Source organism: Poeciliopsis prolifica, unplaced genomic scaffold (genome assembly GCF_027474105.1).
Source record: "Poeciliopsis prolifica strain line A6 unplaced genomic scaffold, Auburn_PproV2 SCAFFOLD004, whole genome shotgun sequence".
In the NCBI taxonomy this organism is placed as follows: Eukaryota; Metazoa; Chordata; class Actinopteri; order Cyprinodontiformes; family Poeciliidae; genus Poeciliopsis; species Poeciliopsis prolifica.
Window position 1 is genome coordinate 1,925,970 of NW_026562379.1, and position 12,718 is coordinate 1,938,687.

Sequence of the window (12,718 nt, forward strand, 5' to 3'; positions counted from 1 at the left end):
TTAGGACAGCTGGTATCGCTCTGTGGGTGTGTAGAGCAAAAGGTTTGATGACACTCACATAGTACCACTCTATGGTCAAGCCGCCGCTGCCGCCAAAGTCGTCCGATTTGAACATGCAGGTGATCTGAGTCGTGTCTCCCAAAAAAGCTTCCACTTTGTCCTCCATGTTTATCTCCACAACGGCCCTGGCTGGAAGAGGGAAATGAAGATGTTTTTATGTCTGCTTTCAAAAACAACAAAGAGTAAATATGTTGTTAAAATGTCTTTTTTAAATGATCATGACTGCAAGTTTTATGGAGGTCCACCTCAAGTCAACATCGGTCAAACTGATATTCTTATCTTTGGGATACTAAACACCCAAAGATAAGAATCTGAAACAACATAGACCATAAATAGGCCCCAGTTTGGTGTTTTGATGTGATTTACTTGATGTTCAAAATCATCATGATCAGGGGGGCACGTGTTTGATTGCTTTCATCCTTTGTTCATTTTCTTCAGAAAATATTTTTAATGTGCCATTGTGACAGCATTTTGCAAAATTACTCATTTATACTCAAACATCTAGATATTTTTATTATCTTATAATGTTACAGGCCAACTCAAAGCAGTGCAAAAGTATTAGTTAAAAGGGTTTATGTACTTATTGCAATTTGAATAGTGAAAGATGAGGGATGTGTTGTATTTCCTCTCTTTCATAAATACTTTGGAAAACTGTCTTTTGATGTATTTGCACCTGAATGTTTTTTCAGTTGTAGTTTGACTGGAGATTTTTACCCATCAGACTTTGCAAAACTAATAACTCAAGCTCAATCAGATTGCATTTAGAGTGTCTGCTTGTATCTATTTCCAGAACTTGCTACAGATTCTCATATAAATTCAGATCTGGGCTTTGACTGGTCCACTCCAACACATAAATACTTTACTCTAAAGCATTATGCTTCTTGTGTTTATTTTTGACTTGCTGAAATGCAAACCTCTAGCCCAATCTTTTACAGCTCCCAATGGCTTTTCTTCCAGGAATGCTCTGTATTCATCTCTCCCCCAAACATCTCATAAACTCCCTGAACCCCGCCGAACAACAGTCTCCTAACATTATTATATGATGCCACCTCCATGCTTCACAGTAGGGTTGTTATGTTCAGGGTGGATTCCACAGAACTAACACAATGTTTTAAATAAAATCCACAAAGTTCAGTTTTGGTTAATCCCAAAAAAATACAGTCCGGTTTATTGCAATGTGACTGAATGTGAACAGGTTCTAGTTGTTTGAATTATTTGCAGTAATATCCAAAACATAGGATATATAATAATGAGACTATTTAAAACAACTCTTTACTTCAAAGATGCAAGGGCAAAGATGAAATTGTTCAGTTCTGTGAACAAAAGTGTTAAGACTGCCAGGATCATCATCTTCATCATCTTTATTTAATATTTTTGTACAAACTCAAGTAAAAAATGTAAATCAGTAAAAAGGAGGAAAGTCCTGATGGGCAAAAGATGCTATGATAGGAATGAGAAGCCCACCCATGTACACATAAATGCACCACATTCCAGCATGGCACCCTCACACAGGAAGAAAGGCCTGATTTACTGGCAGCATAGTAGCACCACTGTTCCTTCATGATCTGTCTGTGAGGAACCAAGGTTTTTTTTCCCCCTTTCACTTCCCCTGAATTGACCTTCCTTTTAGTCTATAGGGACCCTCAAATACACTTGGAGTCACATTGTTTGAGTAGATGCATAGGAGTTCAGGGCAGAGAAGAAGCCCAGTGACCTTAAGAGGTTTGTTGCTATAAATTGTTGCTGAGCTCTGTGGGAAAACGCCACTTCATAGCCAGAACTCGGCTTGTAGCGTTTGCTGTCTTTCTGGCTGACTTTTGCTGACCATATGCTATTTTGCTTAATTAAAATGAATTGTTTCTTTATTTGCTGAATTACCTCTGCACTGGACTAAAAGTGGAGAACAAGGCAAAAATGCTTTTATAGGTAAAAAATAATTCAGAGGTTTATTTACTTATGAGAGCCACATTTTTCTTATTGAAAGAAAATATGTGTATGTTGATGTTTAAAAAAAATTTCCATAATATTGTATGTTTTTTTTTTTTTTGTAATTGTGTAAAAATATAAAGCACATTTATTTTGTTTGTGAGCCAATCCTCTGATTTCTTCTGCAAAAACAACCCAGCATGGATTTCTGCCTCTATCTGCACTAGCCCACCTGTCTCTCACTCAGCTGCATGTCGCTGTTTACTCCTGGCTAATGGAGCCATATAAATGCTTTCCTGGTAAGAAAATCCAATTAGTTTCTACGACATAGACATTTCCTGGCCATTAACGATGGAAGAGCGGCGCTCTTGACCGACTTGCCCCCACCACCCAGGAGGAACTGCAGCACCAACAAGAAAAATCCTGATCTTTAAAAACTCTGACAGCGACGTCACATTTCATTTGAAATTTGTCCAGCGTTTATGTCAAAGGTACCGCAGCTATTAGCACACATTGATTAATAGTGCAACACAAAAAGAGCTGAGCATCTTTTTTTTATTTTTATTGGCAGCATCCTCCTCGTTTAACAATAAACGTAATTATTTACTTTGACTGGACTCTCATTGATTGTGGAGGCAAAGCTGCTTTCTATTTTCGTCATCTGTCTGTCGCATTTCTCACATGATCAATAGTTAAAATCGACCTGTGATGGTTAAAAAATAGAAATCCAACCTAACAGAGACCAGTGAAAGCACAATAAATCCAACAACACTTTTCTGTGTGGTAGTTGGTGCTGAATGAAGTGATGTTGGCTGTTTTCTAAGCCAGTGAGGTGTTTTTAAAAACATGTTGAGATGCATCATTCGGGATGCAAGACGGCGAGAGAGAGCATCACTTTCAGCATGTTTTGCAGAAAACTTCTGAGATGAAATAGGTTGCTGGATTTCTGCTTTGCACGGATTTTTAAGTACTATTGATGCTTTTGAGTAGGGAACATTGGAAATCACTGGACAAAGTGCCTTGGCGCATCAGCTGCTGGCTAGAAGGCACCGGTGTGGAGCCCTCATATTCCTCTGATGTTTCCCTAAAATAGACATTTATTTTCCACAGCAGCATCAGAGTCGTTTATTTAGGAAGATCCTTTTAAACAGGGAAGGAGATGTTAAAAACAGCTAACTGAATACAATACAGTAAAGTTTTTCTATTATCTTTCTCAGATCTTTTGAAAACTAACATGCTAGATGCTGACATGTAGATCTAGATGGAAAAGTTTAAGAAAATAATGCTTCTCTCTGTTTCTCCCTCTCTTATGCTCATAAGCTGCGTTTCAGATAACCATTAAATTGTTCTGATTGAAATTACTAAAATACATTTGCTTAATGGAAATTACAAATTTTGTTTTCTGTTTTTTTTTTTTTTACATTAGCCAAATGTAGAGAAAGATTTGCGCACCTTTGCAATGCAAACACAGCTTTTACACACACACACACACGCATACACACACAGTGATAATGAGCAACATTAATGATGTTGCTTAACCTGTCAGACAGTCAGTTTGTGGTCAGAAGGTTCTGGTTAAAATTAGGCGCTCGTTTGTGGGTAGCTTATTGTTTACAGGGTAGAGACTCCATCAGAAAGCCAGTTAATTTTCTTATTTATGCCCAGATTCCTGCAACAGATGGTGTGGCCGACACAAAAGCCCCGGTTCAAATTTCACAAAACACCCTTCGTATGTGGGCCCCATCCAACTATGTGTCAAAGTTTAGTCCGGCTAGTGTCTCCTGAACTAAATCTTTTTTTGGCCGTCCTTTGCAACTTTACTTTATCAGTACTTTCCTGTATTAGAATGTAAAAAAATAAAATAAAATAAGTAACTGCATAGACTAAATCAACATTTTACCCCTCAGAAAGACGATGTCATATTTTAAAGCCAAAGGCAAAACACAATAATGAAATAACTCCCTATAGAGCACAAAGGCATTTCACAATTTTAGTCTAAAAGTTCAAACTTAGACTTGACAGGAAAATGTCTTGCTTTTTACTTTATCTCAATGTTTGTGAAAAGTTTTCCAAGATAGTTTTGTGTTCGCTGGAAACGTGGACGTCACAGAAAACGGATTAAAGAGGCTGGAAACAAGCGGATGTTGCATCTGGCAGTAATGGGCTGAAGGAAAAAGGATGCAAGATATGAAAAAGAAGCTTAGAAGAAAATTAAGAAGTCAGAGGGAAAGTCCTAATATCTTCCTACAAGTTAATGAATGAAAAGAAATCAATTAAGATTGCAAATCTTGAGACTCTACAAAATTAGGTGCTCTTAAGGGTGAGGCATGTTAGAGCCTGCAGAAGATAAGTCATTTCAAACAGAACTTGTTTCCGGTCGTGACAGCATAATGACAGCATAATCATCTCCTGCATGGAGAGGAAATATTGGGTCAGATTTATTTTCTGTTTTTATTTTATACTAAATACAATTACATTACTTCTCAAATACTGTTCTTAAAGCATACTTCATGCCAGATCTCTGAAAGGCTTCTGGAGCCTCACACCGAGTGACGCAGATCCATTCCTGTCTCGGTAGAGTTTGGAGTTGATCACAATCGTTTTAAATGACAAAGCTGTGCTGATGTCTTTTAACCACTTCATTATCGCCTTGTGACACGGCGATCCCCCTCCAGGAGGAGATGTTCAACGTTTTATCCACTGCAGCGTTTATTTTCGAGGAAGCCCCAGATTGTAAGGAGGGAGGATTCACTACAGGAATGAATCCTATCTTCTGTGATACGTCTTTTAATTTCCTGCCAAATTCCACGTCTTCCCTCAGTTCTTGATGTTCTTCTTGGACTGAAGTTGTTTGCTTCTGGTCTTTGTCAACAAAGATATTTTTCAAAGGCCGATGTGCTTGTAAATGCGCTCACATCCACCTGCTGCCAGCGTTGACGAAGCTCTCCGAAGGTGGAAACACGATTCTGTTTCGCATGTCTCAGGATGAGACGATCGTAAAGTTAGGCAGACCTTTTTGGGCGTTTTTTTAATCCGTCATTTCAACATGCTCTCCTTTACAAGCCTGATTTGGCCAGGAGGCTACTACTACCTTTATTGTATCATGTATTTCCTATCTTTATATCAGTCCGATCAGTGTCCAGAAACATCTCATCTTTGATTTCGCATCCCAGCCTACAGCAGGACTTGATCTAAACACGTACTGGACGTATTTCACGTGGGATCCGTGATCCATTCATTTGCTTCAGAAGACAAAAGGACAACGTGAAATCGAGACGTGCAAAATTAACATACTCCTTGCACATATGAGGCCATTTTGATTAAGAGATGCTCAGAAGAACACAATGACTTCAGCCACGCCTGCCCCTCTTTTATAGCAATCTCTCTTTAACACGGTGAACTGAGCTCATTCTGTCACAGGTTGTTATGTTCTTATGAAGAGAGAAAACACTAATATGGTAGATTTGTTATAAAGTTACATTTTCGAAAGAAGTCACAAGAGTTTATATGCATCTGTGTAATAATGTAAATATATAGAGAACTGAAGCAGAAAGTGCCTAAACCTTCGTCTAGGACTGTAATAATAAAAGAAAACAAAACAAGCAAGTGAGTGTTTTCCAGAGGTAGCAGCAGGCATCTCTCTGACAGGCAGACTGATGAGATGAGGCGTGCGGAGCTCAAAGGACGGGATCTGTTTTGACTTTGTCCCTGTGATGGTTTCAGTGACGGTCAACCTGCCGTTCACTCCGCTCCGCTCTGGCACCGAGCCCAGACCACAGATGGCTATCAGCGAGAGAAAGAAGAGGACGCTCACCTTCGGCACATTAGCTGCCATTCATGGCAGATTACTGTCCAGAGCTCTAATTGATTTAGAAAGCGCTGAGGGCTCAGCTCCTCATGAAGGCTGCATAGTTACAGCAGCAAACAAAGAAACCTCGATAAGTTCCCACTTTATGGATTCCTTTGCTTTTATCAAATACGTTTGACAGGCAAGTTGGTGTCATTGTTTCCTGAAATGAGCAAAGGTGTCAAACTCAGAACATGCAGTTTCTGTCATATCGTATTCCTGCCGCGTTTATCAACCGTTTCACACCAAAGCAAGTAATTACAGATGACAGGAAATGGCCAGAAATGAAAAAGCTCAAGTTGAGGTTGCAGCAAGCAGCCACAAAGCCGCATGCAGAGGAAAGGTCAGTGATTGATGGCGTCCAGGAATAATGTGCTTTTAAGGACCAAGAAGCAGGACAGGAGCTCAGGTTCCAGTGAAACAGTCCCATTTAGTCAAATGCTGAAGAATATTTGAAGTAGGAGTTTTTGTTTCCCTGCAGAAGCTTCGATTCAGATTGAGCCAGAACCCACAGCAGGAACAGAGCAGGATTCAGAACCAAATTGAAGATTCAGAATTTAAAAAAAAAAAGAACAATCCTTGGTCCTGAAAAGGCGGCACCTCTAAATATTGAAATATTTTACTACATCTTCCAATTAACTTCTCTCCCAGCCCCCCAGATTTGTATCATCATCATATTTGACCTTTTTTTTTTTTTTTTTTAACATTGCATTTTTGGATTACTACTTTTTTTTCTTGTATAGTAATTTAAAGAGTCTAATAGTCTGTGGCTGGCCCTGACGACGATCTTGTGTCTGATTTATAGAGTATTAGAAAACCTCGATGTGCAGGTTTTCTAATGGTGAGGTCAGGGGTCGTTCTGCTTACTTCTTTGTCCTCTGAAGCATCACCAGAGCACAAGCAGATTCATTTCAGATTTGTAATGGTTCTTCAGGCAGCAGGGGAACAACATTTAACCAAAAATAGCTCCTGGAACAAGAAAGTGGTAAATACTTTAGATCTCAACACACTCCTGTGCACAACGTGTCCTACGCTTTGTGTAAAAGAGGTCATAGCGATCATTCACGTGGAAATAAATATTCCCGATCCGTCAGCTAAGTGACATTTAAAAACGCTCCTTGGTGCAAACAGAAGGGACATTTTCACAGATTTGGAGCTTGAATGTTGGGAAAGTGTAAAAAATATTTAGTCCAGATCAGCATTCGCTGATCAGACCAGATTCAGGCCATAAACATTTTATTACACGGTGGGCAGGAGAGCGCATGACAAACTTCCAGGTCTGCTGCGTCTCATTCACGAGTTTCCAAACAAAAAAAACAAAAAAACGTTCAGTGAATGAAAAGCAGACTTTCTTCTCCCTGTTCTGCAGGGAGCAGGCATGAGCGTTTATACCAAAGAGGGAGCATGCTGTTCTGTTTGCATTGCAGCGTCTTTATGTAATCAGTCTCGCCTGACACATGGTTAGCTCTTTTATGGAACCACATTAATATTTACAGAGCAAGTATTTCCCTGTTGAAAACCCCTTTTCATGAAATAAATTCTCTCTTTTTACAAAAAAACAAAAACAAAGCTGGAGCTCTACCGTAATGTTCAAGGGGGTTTTATGTGCCTGGGTGTAACGGGTCATGAACCGAGATTTAATTTCCATTATCCACTCATTATCTTGTCAAGTGACTGTGCAGCTGGAGCACAAACATGAAGCTGGACAGCACATGGGATCATAATTGTCTTAAAAATAATGAGCCGTGTATCACATCGAGTTACAGATAAAATCTTTGAGTTTGTTATCCTGGTCTCTGTGTTTGAAGCTCTCGTACGCCGATTTGATGAATCAACAGGGGCCGTGGCGTGTTTTTCACCCCCCGTCACGTCTAACAATAACAGCGGCCTCTCAGGCTTGTTTGGTTACATGACAGAGCAAACGTCCAGCACTCTGACCCGGCTGGCAGCAGGAACAGCAGCCGGACTGCAGAGAGGGAGCCTGGGAAACCAGTGGCTCTCTCAGGTTGTGGTGTACATGGATGTAAATAAGTCACTTGAGAGAATATGAAAGAGCGAAGACCGGCTAACAGGGCTGAAATGGATCTGAGGACATCTCTCAGCCTGTTTTCATACCGGATTCCTCTTTTTTTTTTTTATTAGAGACCCACGTTTTTTAGACGCTTTTAATCTGCACTAAAATTTACGCTTGATACTTGTTTTGACGTCCACTTGGCCTCTTTTTTTTAATTTTTTTAATCATTCACTCTCATCTTTCATGGCCAGACACAAAAGCTGAAGTGAAAATGAAAGAAAAATACAATTAATGTCAAATGAAAAGCTCTGCAAAAGTTTGAAAAAGTCCGATCTCAGCCATTTCAGATAAATACATGAAATTTCACTTTTAACTAAACAGAATCTTCAAAAACATGAAGGAAGTTTTGATGTTGGAACATAAATGACTGACAAAACTGCCTGGATCAGACGAAACCAAACCGTGACACTGCTATGACTGTGGCACTCTCCAACATTTGAGTTGTTCTCTCTATCCACCTTTAAATTCATACTAATTTCTAGGCAAAAAGAAGATTATTTTATAATCCGATATGTCACCTTTCAGCTTTACTTTAAGAAACGAGAGATGCAGCCAACCAGCCGTCCCTCCCACTTCTAAACAGGGCAGAAGAATGCAACAAGAAACTCTTGAAGACAAACACTGAGGTCCTTGTCACATGTTTATCAATCACATCCGTGTAGCCATACACACCCGGAGGCCTTTTTACACACACACGCACACACACATGTCGCATACAAGATTTAGAGCTCAGTCGCCTCTCAGGGCTCCACAAATCGCCCTCGGCAGTCTGCAGTCCATGAATGGGTCCCTAAAATGAAAGCATGATCATTTTTCTAAAGTAGATATCAATAAATATACTTAATGTGTGGCCATTTTTTGAAATGACACCTTTCATGTCCGGCTACCGCGCTGAGTCTCTTTGACCCGCTCTCCACAGAGCTGCAGGGATTTCGTCATCAAACCCTTAAATGAAGCTCCATGGATTCTTGATTTCATTTATACAAGTCGCATTCAGAGTAAGCTTTTAAAATGCTTGAAAGGAACATTTCTTTTTTACTAAGCTGAGCAGTGAATGCCAACACCACAAAACACAGATGGGGTATAGAAACCCGACTGAATGGGATGTGCATCCAGAAATAACCACAGATATTATTAAAAGACAGTTTCTGCTTACACTTTTCAACAGCAAAAATATTTAATATCAACAAATAAAGCTTGATCTTTTAAAAGTCTTACAATACATCTTGTAATGTGATGCTTTCTGCACCACTGTGTGTGCTGTGTAACCCCAAGCTGCAGTCTATCTACATCCTGACAGGTTGGGTACACACTAAACTGAAGTTTACCAAGAAATCAGATTCTCTTTTATATTATCTAAAGGGAAGAAACAGCAAAACCACAGTCAGCCATTACTCACAACATAGTGGGAGTTTTAAAGTCTTGCTCGTGTTTTTATCTCATTATTTTCTTAATCTCTGACTTACTGAGCTTTACAGCTGCAGCAGATAATCAAAACACACGCATTCTACTAAGATATCTGCTTTATCGTGTCACTGTTTTGTCTGCATCCACAGTGTGCAGTCGGTAGAAGAAGTGATAAGAAAAGTCAGAATGTTTCTCAGGCGCTAAGTAAGAACTCTTCATTCAATGTGGAAGCATCAAATAGTTACTTTGTCACCATGTCTTTGTGAAGGTTGATTCATGAAAGCTAAATGATTCTGTTCTTGACGCACAATCTGAGCAGATTTTTCTTACTTGATGTCTGAAAAATATGAGGAGGGCACAATGCAATCGGAGACATTAATGAGAACTTACTGGGTCCTCTGCACATTGGAAAGGTTGTCAAAGAAGTCATTTGTCTTCTCTTGGGGAGTGTTGGCCTTAAAGCAACACCATCTACATGCCGTATTTGTTTTATCTTTCTTCTGACTTGTAAAGTATGACACCACAATACTCTACAGTCTCTATAGGTCTGAAAGATTTACTCATAAAGACAGAAGCAAAAATGTGACTCTTGAGCATCTGATGGGACAAATACCTTTTTAAAAAATATGAATATTTGAAGAAACTCTTTGACTTGTGTTTTAAAGCATGTTAGGACTTTTATTCGTAAATGTTGCAGAGGTTGAGACGATTGAACAAAGATCACGTCAATGAAAATGTGGGGGAAAGTAGAGAATTGCACATAACTGCTTGCATTATGTGCACGACTGGCACAATGATTTTAATATCAGAATTTCAATTCTGCTCTAAGAAATGCACCAAAGCTGCTGGAAAAAAGTTGTGATACGGTGTGTAATCTGATCCACGGATGCAGATCTCATTTACTGAGCCGTTCAGCACCGTGAGAGACTCCAACTGCGGCATCCGCCGGGTTCGGGTGATGGTTTCATTGCCGTGTGCAGCGGCAAAGAGACGGATGGTGGCAGCTGTGGCAACCAAGCTGCACATTCCCCACAATGCCTCAGGGGGAAATAAGGTGTTCTTGTCACAGTCAGACACTTTCCCTAACAACACACACAGATCCTCCTGGGATCTGGAGCCAAATGCCAGCAGCATCCACCCGGCATGCCTTTATGAAACAAACTCCTCAGAATGCGGGACCGATAGTGGAGACCAGGAATGTAAATAGAGAGGAGAGGATCAGAGGAGCAGACCACACAACAGCGAGGAGGAGGAGGAGGAGGAGGAGGGAGTCACACTGCTCTCCAGTTTCTCCTGATGATGTGATTGTGCATGTGGTTAAAGCAGACCACCTGTTATAAAGGTCTGCTCGGTTCCCGGAGCTCCACGCTCCGTCCTCAAAAGTATCTCTGCTGACTCACAAGCCGCACGACAGAAACGCAAAGACGGCTCCATATGAGACTCGCTCCCGGCAACAGCATCATCAATACAGGAGGTTTAAATTGAAGTAGTGAATATAAACTCGTAACCGCTGCCCTAAACGAAGAGTTAAAGACCCGGCTTCACAGCATTTCCTCCACTGGTGCACTGATCAGCCCGTTATTTTTCTTTGAGGTCTGTCAGTCCACGTTTGTCTCATCTCTCATGCCTCCTTGAGGACATTTTCTTTTTTGAAAGGCATGCAAAGAAATGAAGCATCTTTTTTCTCTTTTTTGTACTCCAAACAAGATACAAAACATCATCTATAAAATCCCATTGAGTCTCTGCTTAACTGAAGGGTTGAGCTGCTTATGCATCAAACGAGAGCAAATTAAAGAATACACACAGGATCAGAATCACTTCATTGCCAGTAAACAAGTTCTCATATTAGTGAAACTACAATGTAAAAACATTAAATATTATCAAGTTTGTTTGGTCTAGTTTCCAGGGAAAATGTCTTATTACACTTGAAGTGAGACGGATCAGTACATATCGCTCCCCATCAGGAATGATAGCATCTGCTACTTTCTGTGCGCTTTTTATTTTTTACACGATAATCGTAGCTATCAGATGTCTCCCGTCTGTTTCATCAAATATTGTGGAAAGTTAGCACACACGACCCCTCGGACCCCAGATATGAAGATCCCGACACGCTCAGCTGCCAAAAGTGGCGGAGCGTTCTGCAAGCTGCGGCTAATTCCTCCTTGATAAGAAGGCCTTTGGTCTCCTGTCAGCAGTTCATACAGTCCACAGGAAGTTCATTCTGTTCTCTGGTCGTTCATAGTCAATCTACAGCACTACTTGGTGCCCCTTACTCAGAGTTTCCACCCTCAGATATTTTGATACGCCCTCCTCCACAGACAGATTAAAAATGAGTTTAATTTATGACTTCATGTGGGATGCGGTCATATTCCCATGTTTTACTCTCCCATAATATATATGTATAAAAAAAAGAAATATGGGGAATTACATTCCTCCTCACAAACCTTCACCTACTTCCCTTTCTGTGGGTGTGTGTGGGTCTCAGTGGGCCATTTCCTCATGCCTGCTCCCATGATGGTACAAACTCCCCCTCCATCCTCTTTCCCACGTTCCAGTCCACCCAACGGTCTCCATGTCAGCCACTCTGCGAGCAGGCAGCAATAAAACAACACACGCTGTATGGGAAAGGCCAGCAGGGACAATATTTTTCTGCGACTCAGGTTGTGACGATACAGAAATTCAGACGGGGAGCGAGAGGAGTCTCATGACATGGCTTCTAAACTATGAGATGTGCGCCGCTTGCTGCTGGCATATTAGGGCTAAAGATAGATCACACATAAGCGCAGAGGCGAGCAGCCACACACTGAGAGCTCTCTGGCCGTTCACGCACGGGACGCTCTTTGCCTTTTTTGGTAGAAGGTGCAACAATGACTCACAACAGTTTTTTTTTCTCGTTTGTAATAAGTAATTGTTCTGCTGCCTTTCGTTCCTTTCCCTGCAGGTGTTTATGAACTTATCCAGATGGCAGGCCAAACTAAGACTACCAGCGTTGTGAGCAGAAATGGGGCAAGTTGCTCGTGTCGTCTACATTGTTAAGTTTCCAGCTGGTGTGTGACGAGAGAATAAACAATAAGTATGAGTGCATTTCCACCCATGATTCATCTGCATGATTATTTTATTCATTGTGAGTTGAGGCTGCAGAACCTCTGAAGACCTTCATGCTAAACTACAGAAAGCTAAATATCAGACACAGCATTCAGCAAGCGTTGCTTAAAGCAAAACAATAGTAGAAAAAAGTATGTTGTAAAACAAGAGATACAAACACAGCTCTGGGAAAAATTGAAAGACCACTGCACTGAATACCACTGAAATATTGATTTCTGAAGTTAAAACTTCACCTTGTTGTTTCTAAATTAATATGAATTTGTTTTCTTTGCATTATTTGAGATCTGAAAGCATCTTTC

At 40.5% G+C, this 12,718-nt stretch overlaps 1 protein-coding gene across 3 annotated transcripts in view; it reads right to left on the reverse strand.

Moving 5' to 3' along the window:
• Positions 1–12,718, reverse strand: part of mcamb (melanoma cell adhesion molecule b) — a 32,975-nt gene that overhangs the window by 9,345 nt on the left and 10,912 nt on the right. For all 3 annotated transcript variants that reach the window (XM_055029091.1, XM_055029090.1, XM_055029089.1), the window contains exon 2: positions 59–189. In XM_055029091.1, the coding sequence (XP_054885066.1) occupies positions 59–189 (131 nt within the window). The remainder of the gene's footprint in view (positions 1–58; positions 190–12,718) is intronic.